Raw genomic sequence first — 16,381 nt, forward strand, 5'->3', positions numbered from 1 at the left:
TTTACCCCACCTATTGATATCACCCACCTAGGTGACATTCATATCACCTTTTTGTGGTGATATGACATGATTCAGACTGTCAGGGTCTTTGGGTACATTGAAATAAGAGATGCAGGAAGCAAACACGATCATCCTCACTCTTTAAGAGATGTATCACTCCCTGTTTTGTTTAGTCATTTAGTTCCTTAATTTGGCTACTAGGATGCTGAATATTCCAAAAATTTTTGTCTTAGACCATTTATGCAATGTCTTTAGCTAAAGAGAAAGCATTTTATTCTAGATAAACATGTCTGCTAGACCATGACTCCAGAAGCATGACCATAACATTATTTATCTAACTTCTACCTGCCAAATCATAGGTATAAATCTAGCATGCAATGCATCAAAACCTTCCTCTTTCGTCCAGTGAACCATAAAGCAGAAAACATGAGTGTGAGAGCATAAATGAGAAATATTCCATTATTTCAGTGAGCTTTAGATAGGGTTCTGCACCATATCAACCTCTTAATTTCCCCAGAAATATTCAATAAATAGGTTACTAATTAATTTTTTTAATGAAGTTATTTAACAAGTTACTCAACCTGCTGATTGTTGCCTTATCAATAAACCACATTCCAAGGCTCCTTTTTAGAAAAAGAGTAACTGGAAATGTATTTTATGTAGTGTACTTGGGTGCATAATTCAATAATCTGAAAAAACCATTCATTGTCCTTCCTGAGCTAAGTCTCTGCAAACACACACAGAGGACAAGCATGTACCACAGCTGGTTTCTAAACTACTATTTACTTGAGGGTGGGGGAGTTGAAGGCCTTTGAGGTTCTGGCTCCTGGGCTTTTGCTGGTTGGATTTGAAACCCTCTGAAGTCTTTCCTTTCTTGTTTGGGTGCTGCAGATGTTCCCATAGGCTTTTCCCGGCCAACTAAAACAATGAAATGTGAAATCTGTCACTAGCTAGAAGCCATTAGCTTTTTCTTTCTCAGAAGCTAACAACAGATCTCACAGTTGTTCCACACAATAGACATCAAAATCCTTTTTCTATTGTTAGCAGAATGCTATAAAAACTGGGAACAGAACTGACATACCAATTAAAGCCCATTCAATGTTTTAAAAATCTAAGCAAAAATTTAACATTGATGTAGGAAAAAAATTACTTGTTAACATGTAGCTTTCCACAAAATAAGCTTCTCCACCCCCAAAATGTTTTTTTCTTAAGAGTGGAAATGCTGAAATGAAAATTGCTAGAGGCCATTTGAATAATAAAAAGTAAATTGATATTGGGAATATGAACATGTCAGACCAACAATATTTATTGCTTGTGTAGAAAATATTAGCTCCTTTTTATATTCCTTTTAGTGAGCAACACAGATTCAGGAGGGCTGAAGCCTGTGACAAAGTAATATTTAGCTTTATTTAATGACACCAGTAAGCACTGCCCTGTCGAGAATTTCCATTGAAAACACTGCTCTTCCAAAAGGTAATAAAGGAAAATACTTTCCTCATTTCTACAAGGACACAGTGATTAAAATACTCCTATAACCCTGCAGCAAACAGGGACAGAAAATAGGGATGTGCTTACAGTCACTTTCATAATGCTTCGATCACAGTACATGGAACAATTAGTAAGAGTGGTTGTAGATTTTGAGACTCTCTTTTCGCTAAGATAAGTTTGTTCTGCTTGTGTTTGGAAAAAATCTGAGCAACTTCTCAATTGCAAACTGATGTCCATTTAGCCTTTTCACGAGTTGTTTCGTTTCCTGAGGTTTATTGCCAAGCCCACCAGATAAGAATACATTTCCTGCAGTTATAAACTAAGTCAGTTGGCTACCTTTGGTAGCCAGTTTTTCACCAAATTAAAAGCTTTGTTCTCCTGAAGGGGAAAAGACAAGCAGGCCACCCAATGACAGTGATCCAGAGTGTGCTGAGACCCAACTTCTGAGTCCTGGCTAGTTGACTAGGTCAGCTCTCTGCTGAGGAAACATTTTGGCCACAATAGCTCACAAATCTGACTATGGGACGGAGGAATAACATAATGAATATTCTGGGTGTACAATGTATTTCACATCACTAAAAAAGAAACTGAACACTGCTAAATAGGCAGCCTTGAAAGTCTACTAATACCCCTACAAAATCAGGAAAAACTGTAGTAGAGTTGACAGCAAGACAACATTTCCCAGGCTTCCAAAATCCATGGCCAGAATGGGGAATACACCCAGGAAGGTCATCTTTATCTTGTCCCATTTCAATTCTCATTTTCAAAAGCTTAGTAGTAAAACAATTGACATCTAGTTATCATTATTATTATTATTAAAAGAAAGGAATTAACTTAAATGAATAGGTAGGATAAATTAAGCTTGCATACAATGAAATTTTCACTTTTAAAACTACTGAAACACAAGGGAAATTGTGTCAATATATCTTTTACACTTCTGCTTTGAATTTTGTCCATTAGAAACACTAATTACTAAATAAAACCATACCAGATTGAGAAATCACATACATTTGATGACCTGTGGGTAGAAAAAGATATTTTTCTCTCCAGTGTTAACAACTGGCTTTGTTTGGCCATCTGGCAGAAGACCAATGTATATCCCTTTATTTCGCACGGATTCCAGGCTCACAGAACCAGTTTCCAAATTCTTCTCAATTTTAAAATGACAGTATTCATCACCTGTACCCTAAGAAATTGATAACAGAAACATGAATTCAACAATTAAGGTAGCTTAATTTAGAACTCTTACTTATCACTACTTTCCAGTAATATTCCAGATTAACTTTACATTCAATATGATACATTACTACACACTCAGAGACATGCCTGCACCTTATCCCTGTTTATTCCTTTATGACCAAAAAGACTAATCAAATAAGTTAGGTAAGTGAAAGACCAAGTGAAAGCATTCTGATTTATGTTAGTATTTAGGCAAAGGCTAGGATATATTCAAAGGAGTTTCCCACTTAAACACCTTCCAGAGGATTAAGGAATGTGAAAATATCTATATCAGAACACATAGGATATTTCTACACAAATTTTATGCATAGCCCAGATTTGCTAATGCTACATAATATAGCATGTATTAAATAGATGTAATTAGTTTTTTCCCCAATTTCATAGCATTTACAAGTTTAATTTCAAAACCTTTAGACACTTTTTATCCAGACATCCTGATCCATAGGTGAGAGGACTAGTGAAAAATAAGATACTCACAAAGCCTGTATTCAAAATATGGATGAAATATTTTAATCTCTGAAAGTGTACTGGAGGCAATGAAAAAACTCTCATGGACCTTATACTTGAGAACTTACACAGCTCTGTTTCATATTCAGTTTTCTTAAACTCCCAAATAAAAATTATGCAAAAATATTTCTTTCATTTATTAACTTAAATGAACAGAATCACACTTTAAAAGTTAGTGAAGTATACAGTCACTTACATCTTAATTATTCTTTAATGGATTTTATCTGTATCATCTGTCTAGCAGTACATAAGTTTTAACTATATCCACATTCTCAATAGTTTAATAATACAATCAGATCTTTACAGATTCCATCAACTGCCAAATTGACACAACACCTTCTCTTGCTATATTTTTCTGTTTTTGCTTTGGCAAATGAAGGAAAATATTTGAAACATTTTTAATCTGAACAAATTTTTATGTCAAGCAAATAAAAAAAGGTTCTCTCCTACCACTGACAATTCACTCAAACTATCTGCAAAGGGAAACACAAACAATAGCTGCTTACTGTTCCATCACACTGGTCATCTTTGATCTTCAGATACATTCTTGGTTTTTTCACACTTTCAAACATGCAGAGTCCAGAGCTGATTTTATGCACCTTCCAGTAGGATTCCTGCTGCTGCTGACCTGCTCCACTGCAGCTCCCATCAGGTCTAAGGGACAGAGCCTGGCAGAAACTTGTGTTGAGCAGAATGATGGCACCATGATGAAACACACCCTTTAGATCAGAAACAAAAAGTCCTCTGTGAACAGCACAGCTTTTCTCCATATTAAATTTTGATACTGGTACTGCTCCTACCATTTATTTTAAGCACTTACTCATGCATGACCTTGCATATAAGAGTCAGTTTCAAGTAATTCAAGTATGCCTCCAGTCTTTGAATATTTGCTGCTTTCTGTGCAGGCACTAACCAGAGCAGTGGAAATCCTTCCCTACTCTTCAGCATCCCTGCTTTTTCTTGCTCAGCAGCACAGCACAACATCCAGAGAACAACGAGAGTGGCAAATTAAGGAACTTGTCTCTTTTCAACAGCTACTTTTTGAAGGTCTGCTAGGAAGTTTAGGGTCTCATCTTTCCTGGGTTACTGCCCACTCTATTTGCGTGTTCCAGCTGTGGTATCGGCGCCGCTCCTCCCGGAGCAGTAAAGGGAACCTTCCCAAGTGCCGCCTACCTGTTAAACTGTAGTTGAGCTCCACCTCGTGGAAGAGAATCCCTCTTTTACCTCGCAAACCTTGAAACTCCGTTAGAAACAATCTGCTTTATAACAACAAATTGTAGAAGGGTCTTCCTAATTTTTCTCTGCCCACCTTACCTTGACATGCACGATAAATTCTTTGGAAAGCCCAGAATATCCTGTTGCTTCATCAGCTATTTTGCCTTGGAGATTGAAAGCCACAGTGTGACCTGGGTAGCTGGCTGACTCAAGAATGGCACAAGAGTTTGGTTGAATGTGGACACGGAGCTCACAGCAGGCCTTGTCTTTGCTCTAACATAGTCAAAGAAGGAATAATAAATTATATTAAATATATGGCAAAATCCAAACAGAGAGAGTATTAAAACAGAGTTTCTGTGTTGTTCAAGTTCCCACAATACTAGCAGTCTAGTACAAAAATCTTTCTATTTTTCAGATTTGCAATTGTGAAATTGTGGACTCTGTGGAATTTGACAGAAACAGTTCATTGTAAGATGACACAGATCTGGCAATAATATGAAAGATACCTGGGTGCCTCACTTGGAGAGTGTGCCACAGTCTATTAAGATGGCAAAGTATAAAGTTGACATAGACAGGAAATGGGCCGTGGTAACTCTTGACCACCAGCCCGCCTTCTCTTGCTTTTGTGTTTGTCTTCATTCATTTATACTGTTCTCACAGAAAACACTCAGAGAATCGAAAGTTTTACATGAAAGAGTAAAGCAACATGCTTTACTCCATGATTGTCTGTTCAGCTTGGCAGGCTTTATAATCCCATTGTATGAAATAATTTAATATTTTATCAAATCATTTATCAATACATTATAATAGATATTTAAATATTATCAGCTCAACATCATTCTCATATTTAAATAAAACTAGAATTTCAATCAATGTAAAATGCTAACAATCCCTCTAATAATTGATAATACTTCTGATTTACATCACCTAAGGATTTTCAAGACTACAAAGAATCAATATTTCTAGGAAAAATTTTCTTTTTCAAGGCACTACCTTCTGAAGAAAAAGCTAAAAGAACTGTCTATCAGATTCAATATACCTATAAAAGTAAAGGAAAAATTGTATGGATTTTAGAAGTAGTTGTGAAACAAGTGAGTAAGCATGTCCTCAAAGTACATTTAAGTATATGTTATAAGGCAAATTGCAATGTTTTGCCTTTTTGTTCCTCCAGTGCCTGAGAGACAGGTATCATGTCCTACAGGTGTCATAAAACATCAAAGACTCCCAAAGCACCCTCAGACTCATTTCTGAGACTTTTCACCAGAGGACTGAAAGCTCTCCTGCATGGGAGGAGGTACCTGGGCATTCCCACCTACACTCTTCATTTAAACCCTGTCCATATATTTACACACACTGATCATCCAGCGCCATTTCACTCTAATCAGCCCTAAGGAGTCCCTTTATAAGAGCATGGATTACTTCTATTTCCTGGGATAGGTCGTGACTGTTGGATATTACGAAAAGGTTCTTCACAAAGAGAGTGCTTGGGCACTGGAACAGGATCTCCAGGTGAGTGGTCACAGCACCAAGCCTGACAGAGCTCAAGAAGTGTTTGGACAGTGCTCTCGGGCACATGGTGTGACTCTTGGTGCTGTCCTATGAATGGCCAGAAGCCAGATTTCCATGATCCTTGTGGGTCCCTTCCCACTCAGGATATTCTCTGATTCCATGATCAGAAGGAACTGAATTCTACCACTCCATTTACCTACTTGTATACTGCAAGTGCTGAGGAAGAAAGGTCATAGATGCTGGGCTGGAACAAATCAAAATGCATCAAAACAAACCCTGGATTATACCAGCTGTTTTATGACTGACATGTTACTTGAAAAAAAAGAAAAAAAAACACAAAAGAAAAAGGGACATTCATTTAAAATCAAGCCAGAGAATTTTTCCTTATAGTAAAAGAGAAGATATTAGGGCATTCCAGGTAGTTTGTCAGCATGTGGCAAACAAATATAAATGACATCTTAGAATGGCCTGATATTTCTGAATTAAAGAAATGAACCAAAGAATAAAAAGTAAACTGTGAGAAAACAAAGGCCTATCTCTAAATTCACCTATTTATCACCAATTTCCTGAGTTCAGTTCTACAATTCTTCACTCCTTATCTGATTGGAAGTACAATTATTTATTAAGCATACTTTAAAAACTTTTTTTTTAATCAGACGATGACATGTCTTTATGAAGCAGGAATCAGTAACACCATTTCCTACCTTTCCAGTTACACAGCCACTGACAAGAGCAAGAGCAAGAGATGGCATTTGATGACTGCTGAATATACATATATTTCTCCTTTTGACATTTACATCAAAAAGACCTAAGAGTTAAATGAAAAAGAAAAAGCTAGAAATAAGAAAGTCTATTAATTCATATTTGCATTTAATTACAATCGATGGTTTATCATTTTCAAGGAAAAAGAATTAATTAAGTGTTTAACTCAACAGTTTGACCTCTCTGATCAATAAATTCTCTCATTCCTTCAGGAAAGGGCATCTAGGGACTACTGTCTATTTTGCTGCCTCGAGAAGAAAAGCCCTGAGAGGTAATGATAAGGAACAAATTTCTTTTTATCAGCACATATGTTTTTAAAAAAAATCCATAAAAAGGAGCTGAGAACTCAAGCACAATGAACTGGGCTCTAGCAATGAATTTAGATGATAAATAACAGACAATGTAGAGAACATAAAGCTCTCAGGTAAGAAAAGAGACTTCATTTTCTCTATTCCTATATTAGAATTTGTAAAGCAAATCTTGCAGCATAATTCATGGCTTCTCAAATTTTAAATCTGGCCAATTTTCCAAACAATTAACTTTTATAGCTACAAAATAGTGATGAAAGGTAAATTCTCGTCATTTTTTATTGTTCCCAGGGACAACAGTGATTTTTTAAGCAACTGTTCTACCAATCCATTATGCTGCAGTTTTGTAAGATGCAGCTGCCTCTGGAGGAATCCTGTGGTGTCCTGACGCACTCTTTGGCGTGACCTGAAAGATTCTATCATTTCAAAAAAGGTCAGTGTACGGTCCCTGTGTAAAGTCCCTGGTGAGATGTCAGAAAGACTGAACAGTTTCATCACTTCCAAGGGAATAAAATACATGTACCTAATATGATATGTATTAGAGCTAAGTGTTACTGATGCAGCAGGAGGAAAGTTGATAAAGGGTGGAACTGGTAGACTGATTTTAGTTGCCATTAAAATCACTTACAAAAATTGAATAAAATGAATTTATGCATACACATACATATATATATATATATACACACACATACATATACATATACATATATATACTCCTTATTAATGAACTCTCCCTAAATTTGAATTTGTTGTCTTAGATGGACCTAGTTTCAAAAGACTCTTGCTGTTCTTGCCATGTGAGTTCTGTGGGAACACCAAATTGAAGATGACAAGAAGTTTTTCTATTTGGTAAAAGAAAGCCAGCAACAAGACACCATATGAGAATTTGTACACATGTATATTTTAAGTAAGGAAAATGTTTAGTGTGATTATATACTCTTATCCATTTTAGTTATCTCAAAATTAAAGACTTTCTTTGTATCTCAGATGCATACATCCACATGGAAAATACTGTACCATATTTGTTTTTCTTGTCACCAAGAGCATCAACTCTTCTATCTGGGTAGAGGCAAATGAAACCACGGGTGACCCTGTTGTAAAATTGAAGTGTAATGCCTTTCCGAAATTTCCACTTTTCTGCAGCCCACTAGTTTTGGAAACAACAAACAGAAAAGATTTATGAAAAGATGATACAGAGGAATTTGTCACACAAAGCATTCAACTGACCTGATTTCACTCAAAGCACCATTTCAGTGGTTTAAATTAAAATGAAAAAGTATACTCTTACAGTTTTTTCTCTCTTGAGTTCCAGCTCTTGTCCTGTGCAGATAAAAACAGTGTAATTAATTTACAGAGATTCTTCATTTCCTTTGAGACTGTTTTTTTCCCCACCAATTTTCACTTACTTCCTGGAAGCATGCTGGCATGTGTCACAGGGAGTTCTCTAGCAATATTGCCATCATCCTGTCCCTGGTCCAGCCACCTAAGAACCAGAACCTCTTTCAGCAATAACCTTTACTGGCAACTTCTAAAGTATGCGTGATACTTGTATACAATACTTGCTGTCCTATCCATTAAAGTCTCAAGGCTGACAAACAGCAATGCAAAAATCCAGCTTTAGTAAAAAGAGATTAACATTGGCAAAAAATTATTTTTCTTTCTTGTTCTTAGTGAAACATAAATAAATGCTTTCCTGGACTGAGGTAAAAGGGCCTAACCCAATTTTTACATGTCAGAGAACTCATATTCATCCCAGATCAATAATGAATTGTGCAGTGGTCGTGATGTTTGTTCTTCCTGTCTGCAAGAAGGTTACAGCAAGATGCAAATTGTTCCATGCCCTGAAAATCCCTATAGGAAGAGGCAAACACAACGGTGGCAATACTTTCACCATATCTGAACTATACTTTCACAATGCCTTTGTACACATCTACTTTTGTAAGTTAAGTCTAACTCCATTTGAGTCAAAAGCATTCCCACACTCAGAGCAAGACAGCAAGCATGGCATCAAGCTCTAACAATAACTAGCACATACCCTGTATTTTTCTGCCTGAAATGGATTTGAACTCTCCCTAAATTATGTATGAAGCCAGCATTATAGATCTCTTCATAGCAGTTCATCTCATCTAGAATACAGACTCAAAATTAGGTCAGGCAAGGATGAGGTGCTGTATCTGATAGGCAGAAAGCCCTTACTCACACATAAATCAGTTTCAGTGTGCACATCGCTCACTCTGGGCTGTCTCAGGAAGTTATTTATTCACTCAGAGAAGTGAGAGGAGGAAATAGAATTGGGGTGCCACTGGCAAGCTGCAGCTAGACTCTTACGTGACCAGACTTTACCGTTCCTAATATTTGCACTGATATTTATCGATTAAGATTTTTCCGCAAGGTGTTGAGAATTAATCAGGCATAGATAAAACTGTAAATGAGTTACAGAACAGAAGATTCAGAGCAGCATCATCTGCAGGGGAAAAGGCAGGGAAGTTAGGATTGCTTCAAATGATATTGCAGCTCAGTGACAGGCTGAAAAGCAAATGAGTAAAAGGGAGGTGGTCAGGCAGCTGCACTTGTGATTGTCATTTCACAGGATCTTAGTCTGATCCTGAGCTCACTGAACCCCAAGCTAATTTCTACACTAACTTCAGTAAGTCAGGAACAGTTTGCTTGAGAGACAGCAAGCCATTCTTTTGAAAAGCCTTGCATTGCATGACATGGAAGAACAGATGAACCTGCTGGTGTCAGATACAAGGTGTTGGATATGGAAAATATGTAACAAAAGCCTATCTTAAATAGTTCAAAAGGTGTGAGAATGGAAAGTTCCCACACAGAACTTTTTATTGCTTTTTCCTTAGTTCAAAGACCAGATGTTTGACCAGATACAACTCTTAGAGCTGTAAAAAGAATCAGACCATCTCAACTCACTTCTTAGGAAACACATATCCTTAAAGGATATTTCAGGAGAAAAACTAAGAGTAGTTACAAATTTATTAAACACCTAACCAAAATCAAACATAACCAACCTGTGACAAAGAAAAGTATAATCCAGGTCTGTTATAGGATCCTTGATTACAACTTTGTCCAGAAACCATCCATTGCCTTAGAAGAAATAAAGTAAAAAACAAAACGTTGTTCATGAGAGAAAAATTGATGTGTTTAATTATGTCAGACTTCCTATAGTCTTCTCTCTTCTACTGGAATGGCAAAATCTGCAGCTCCACTGGCAGGTTTAAATAGTCACAGCTCCCCTCATGGCTGGAGGGAGGACAGTACCTGCTCCAGATGCTCTAGATTTCCTTATGGGCCTGCAAGCTGCTGGGTCTCTCCCTGGCTACATCCCTCCCTCCTTTAACATTGCCATCATATGAGTCTTCTTAGTTTTGCCAATCAAAATAACAACAAAATTATACAGCAGCTTATGATGGCTCAAATTAAGTTGCAATGTTTGCAGTATTTAGGCTCAAGAGATTGAAAAATAGGACCTGTGACTGCAAGCATTTTAAGTTTCACCATTAATTGGAAGTCTAATGACAAGATAGGGTTACAAAAATCTTCAATTGCATCTTTACAGTGCAACTGATAATGCTAATCCATCTAAAATTATAATAGATCATTTTAACTTGAATACAAGACACAATCAATGTCTTAACATGCAAACATGCCCCCTCTTCACAGTTTTTTACAGGGATTAGTAAAAAATTATTATCAGACGCTGTCCATAACATAACAGTTGAGAGTAGAGTACAGGTGAGATTTCTGACCTGATCCAAGCCCATTGTGTCCTATAACAATCTTGTACAAACATCCAAGGTGCACAGCTTCAACAGCAAAGACGTCAGTCTGTAATCAACCAACAAAATTTCAGAAAAATCTAAAAAGCAGAGTATTCTTCTGCTACAAAATTCTGAAGACCCAAAAACCCTTATAACTTTGTCTTATATAACCCTTATAACTTTGTCAATATAACTTTTGTCAAAATTGTTGCAGCAGCTCTCTGGTCACAGACAGCAACAGACAACTTTCCCAGCCATTGTTCTGGGAAAGGCTGTCAGAAGATCAGGAAAAGAATGAGAAACAATTCTTACCTTCACTTCCTGCACCTGATATTGTAAACATGTGGAATGTGTTATGGAGATTTGTTTACCAAAGGGTGGTTTCTTAATTAGCCAATGGTGATGGTGTTTTGATTGGAGGACCAATTAGGTCCATCTCTAGAAAACTAGGGTATAAAGGCATGGGTTTCTTCATCAAGATGATAATTGTCCTTCTGTGACTGCATGGAGTCTATGCTAATTAGTGCCTGGTCCTGGCCCATTGTGCTGACACAAGATCTTCATCGGAAATATTAGGTGATGATAAAGGCATCATAGATAGAATTTTATAAATTAAAATTCTCACTTCCAAAAGCACTGGTATAACTTTAGAAAGTATTTGTAACTTGATTAGGGAATTTTGGAGAGCCATTAGAATGTAGTAATTATCTCTTTTCTAACTGCATCTTTCTTGAAATCACCACCCACCCGAGAGAGAAAAGCCAGACAAACATATCAAAAAAATGCCCTTTCCCTTACTTGTCCTTTTAAAAATTTCTTGGGTTTCTGTGACCTGAGCAGCTGTCTTGATCCTGTATCACCTCTTTCTCCATAGACAGAAATATAGACATCAGCCTCAGTTCCAGCGTTCCACAAGTCTCCTGTTGTCACGTGCACTTTGTAAACAGTCACTGAGAATAAAAGATGACAACTTTTCATATCATTACCACTATTATATAGTTACAATAACATCTAGATGGCTGTAGAGTCCAAAGATATCTGTGGCAAGGACAGGGTATAAAACTTTAAGAAACCTATTCAATAAAATAAAACACAAAGTAGATTTTATGTTTTTTATGGTTGTTTTGTTCATTGTTGTGTCCCAGGCTGTCATTTGTGGGGAATGCAAACAGAAGTTAATTTTAAATGACGAGGAGCATACTTGGTCCTTCAGCATCATTTGAAATCATCATAAACTGAAAAGTAAGTAATGTAAATCCAAGATTAGAGTCACCATAAGTGGTGAGATCAAAACTATAAAAAGCAATGGGAACCATTAACAATTTGAATGCACTGGTTGACCAAGTAGGCTAAAATCTAGCACCATAATTGTAGTTTTCTAAAACCTCAAAACTTAGAACACTGCACTGTTTTATTATTTTAACAATTAATGTTACAGGATAGAATCATAGAATGGTTTTGGTTTGGGAGACACATTTAAAGACCATCTAGCCCTTGCCATTTTCATGGACAACCTCAGTTACACCAGGTTGCTCAGAGCTATGTCCGACCTGACTTTGAATGTTTCCAGGGATAATTAAGCTCTCTATATTCCATATGGAAATTCTTTAAAGAATATAAATTTAGGATGGAATAATTAAGATTTAAATTCAATAAATCATTTCTTTAATAAGAATGGATATTGCAAGTAGAGCTAAATTTGAGTTAAAATATGATGAAACTAAAGACTACGTTACATAAAAATGTCTACTGATATAAAACTGTGGTCCTTAAAATGCAGACTTAGGAACTCCATAAAATTCAGAAGTAAGATAAAACATGCAATCATAATCTTCAGTATTAACATGGGAAAGGAAAAATTTATGTCAATATACACTAACAATATTTTGTTAGACCAGATGAGGTACAGAGAGAATTAAAGGGGAAGAAAAAACCTCATTTTCTGGCACACAAGCTCTTCTTCCAAGGGTTGGTGTCTGTGTGCTTCTCTGTCTTGCAAGCAGAAAAGAGTTTCTGAACCACTGGGTCCGAAACAACATCAACATTATCATCATTCAATTGTCAGTTTCTATTTGAAACATGTTATGAAGCTTGGCTGTAATTCTCTGAAGGAGGTTGCTTCCAGATCTCACTTTTCTGATGGTCAAACACTTTCCTTTTACAAGCCCTGAAGATTTATTCACTGTCAGTACATATCTGCAATTATGCTAGGTGGCTGGTAGGTGTTACAATTTTTCTATTCGTCCTTATATTTTTCATGATTATCTCTCATTTATTTACACGGGTTTTTTGTGCTTGTTACTAAACAAACTATCTTTAAAGAATTCAATTTGAATAATGGTAATAATTTAGCAAAAACATTAAAGAACCTGCACAGGTTTTAATGTGCCCACACAGAACACTAGTGGTAATTTCCTTCTGGTGTGAGAGCTAACTCATTTTGAGATCAAGCCTCTGAGCTCCTCTGAAATATGTGGCAAAGGCCAGCCAAATTTAACACACAGAAGTTTTTGATACACTTGAGTTAGCACCATAATCAGGCAATATCTTTTCCAGTGTATGCCTGTCTCAATACTTAAATACTTTTACTAATAGTAAAAACTATTTACTAATACTAATATAGTTTTCATTTGGCAAATGAAAATTTGCCAAATGAAAACTATTTACTAATAGTAAAAACTATTTACTAATACTAATTGCAGTATGAATTTAATTCATACTGCAATTTACCCATATAATTTCACATGTCACAACCTGATCTATTTACTTGTCCAATTTTTTCTTTGCAGCACCCACATGAACACATGCCCCATGAACAGACCACAGCAGAGGGAGAGAATTAATTTCTCTAGATCAACAATTCCATATATAGGACCACAAAAATGCTCTATTGCTCCTTTAATAACTATCTGCTTTCTAATTCCTGTAAGAAGAAAAGCAAAGGTCCACCAGTTACGAATACTGTGTATCCCTGGTTTATTCTCAGGATATAATTAATGATTGTGTCATAAACCATGAGCAGACAGGGACAAAAGTAGAATGGTAGAGGATAAAACATCAAATGAATGCTGCTCAGTCCTCCAGCATTATAACAACAAAGTTTTTATGTAACACTTCGTAACAGTTTAATTCCCATGTTTTTCCTTTGAGTAAAAAAGAATGTTAAATCAGAGAGTGCTTCAGCCTCTTTTTATTCAGAAATTGGTTTTAAAGTGCCTCTCATCATCTCTCTTTCACATTGAATCCAGATCCCTTCACTGTTCTGTTATCAAACTATCTTCTCTGAAGTTAAAAGCTGTGTTCCCTTTACACTGTCTCATGCAGAAATATAACACTGGTAAAAAGACACAGGAGCCATCTTTCAATTACTAAATCAGAGATGAAACTGCCTTCTCCAAAGCCTTCTGCATGACCCCTTTTACACTGAAGCTGGCAGAAATGCACAGAAGCTCTTTTCTTCCTCCCTTGTGTGAAAGAGAAATTGTTAACTACAAAATGCAGATTGAGGGGTTGGTTGTAAGCGTGCCTTTGTGCTTTTCATGCACAAAGATTACTCGATAATAAAAATCTTTCATTGTATCTTCATTTCAGAAACAAGGAGAGCTGCTACTCAGAAAAAGCCCAAAAATTAGGATGTTGAGAGAATCACAGAATATTCTGTGTTGGAAGGGACCACAGGAATCATTGACTACAATTCTCAAGTGAACAGCCCATAATAGGGATTGAGTCCCCAACCTTGGCTTATCAGCACCATGTGCTAACCAAGTGAGGTCTGCATCTCAGGATATTTAAACAAGAGCATGTTTGGGGAAGAAAATATATTGCAAATAGGATAATAGAGCATATTCAATACAATACATCAATCATCATTAATTAGCATTTATTCAAAGGGGTGAGGAGGCACTTGATTTTTATACCAGTGTGTTTGTATGTCCCCCTATAAAAACAGTATTGATCTCCTGACCAAAGAGACCAAAATTATGAAGAAGCAGGCTGAGTGCCTCTGAGGCTTCTCTTGTCATGGAGATCATGACCACCCAAGACCAAAAATCATTATGGTTCATGTGGATGGGCCTCTCTCTCTAGAGCATCTTATGAGTCATTGTCATCTGCTAAGTTCTCGAGGTCTGCGTCTCAGGATATTTAAACAAGAGCATGTTTGGGGAAGAAAATATATTGCAAATAGGATAATAGAGCATATTCAATACAATACATCAATCATCATTAATTAGCATTTATTCAAAGGGGTGAGGAGGCACTTGATTTTTATACCAGTGTGTTTGTATGTTCCCCTATAAAAACAGTATTGATCTCCTGACCAAAGAGACCAAAATTATGAAGAAGCAGGCTGAGTGCCTCTGAGGCTTCTCTTGTCATGGAGATCATGACCACCCAAGACCAAAAATCATTATGGTTCATGTGGATGGGCCTCTCTCTCTAGAGCATCTTATGAGTCATTGTCATCTGCTAAGTACTGGGGGAAATCTCTCCCATTATTCTTTTTCCCTTAAAACATATTTTTGAGGCACAAACTTGTTTTTTTCTGATCTTCTTAAGGTTCTTAATTTCAGAGCTCAGACATCACAGAGAAGCATAAATATAACTCCAGGCCACCCATCTCTTTATTACAAGAGTAACTGTCCCAAGGTAAGTTTTCCCACATCCATGGACCATTCTCTGGACTTCTGCCCCTCGATTTTATTTGTATATATCCTCTTCCTCTAGCCTGCACCCACAATACCTCTTACCACTGAAATACCTGTTAAGATTCCAGTTTTGAAAGATCAACACAAGGGACCATAGACACACCATAAAGCACTGATAAATTGTTAAACATTCTGAAAAAAGGGTTTAATAGTTTTTAGAGAACTTAGAATGGAAGTTTCTCTCATCCCATTAATTTTGTCCTCTGCAGCTGATACGATTTTTGTGGGGAAGAGAAGAGGACATGTCCCAGGTGGATCTTTTTCTAGTGAAGTCCTAGCACAAGTAATAATAGTGGTTTTATGGCTTTTCCTCCTCTAGCATCACACCCCAATAGAATGGGAATTTGCCACAGCATTCTTGCTCCCTCACCCACATCTCTCCCAGGACACACTGCTCTTGTTAAGCCCTTGTAATTTTCTTAGAAATTTTCCAGAAAAGGACAATGCCAATTAGAGAGAAGGGAGGAGCAAGGACAGACTTTCTACCTCTTTCCACTGATCAAGCAGAGGGGTCACATAGCAACATCAGGGACTGGTGTGGTAGAGCAGGACACTAAAACAGTGCAACAGCAGCAACACCCAATGATTTTCATATCCTTTGGAATCATTCATCTTTAGAATTACAATACAATCTCTCTGTGAATAATGGAGATCTTAACACTTACAGCCTCCCAAAATATTTATTCTGAAAGTTTTATTCCACATCCAAAAATTAAAAATATTCTTGAAGTCTGAGCCATTTACCTGAAAGAGACTGAAACAGCAGCTACAACAGTAACACTGGAGCTGTAATCCTCAGTTATTGAAAACAGAGTTTGTGATCTGGCTCATATGCTGGCTTCATGGTTGTTACGTGTCTGACATGTCTTTACTA

The 16,381-nt window shown here is 36.7% G+C and overlaps 1 protein-coding gene across 1 annotated transcript in view; it reads right to left on the bottom strand.

Moving 5' to 3' along the window:
- The window catches only part of RP1 (RP1 axonemal microtubule associated), a 163,494-nt gene that overhangs the window by 126,366 nt on the left and 20,747 nt on the right, over positions 1 to 16,381 (bottom strand). The window contains exons 6-16 of the mRNA XM_041473763.1: positions 11,600 to 11,751; positions 10,790 to 10,868; positions 10,052 to 10,127; positions 8,435 to 8,511; positions 8,317 to 8,348; positions 8,046 to 8,175; positions 6,651 to 6,766; positions 4,549 to 4,710; positions 3,741 to 3,953; positions 2,497 to 2,674; positions 787 to 918 (exon numbers count right to left, since the gene is read on the bottom strand). Of these exons, the coding sequence (XP_041329697.1) occupies positions 787 to 918; positions 2,497 to 2,674; positions 3,741 to 3,953; positions 4,549 to 4,710; positions 6,651 to 6,766; positions 8,046 to 8,175; positions 8,317 to 8,348; positions 8,435 to 8,511; positions 10,052 to 10,127; positions 10,790 to 10,868; positions 11,600 to 11,751 (1,347 nt within the window). The remainder of the gene's footprint in view (positions 1 to 786; positions 919 to 2,496; positions 2,675 to 3,740; positions 3,954 to 4,548; positions 4,711 to 6,650; positions 6,767 to 8,045; positions 8,176 to 8,316; positions 8,349 to 8,434; positions 8,512 to 10,051; positions 10,128 to 10,789; positions 10,869 to 11,599; positions 11,752 to 16,381) is intronic.

The sequence above is a fragment of the Pyrgilauda ruficollis genome, unplaced genomic scaffold (assembly GCF_017590135.1).
Source record: "Pyrgilauda ruficollis isolate IOZ18807 unplaced genomic scaffold, ASM1759013v1 scaffold30, whole genome shotgun sequence".
Taxonomy (NCBI): Eukaryota; Metazoa; Chordata; class Aves; order Passeriformes; family Passeridae; genus Pyrgilauda; species Pyrgilauda ruficollis.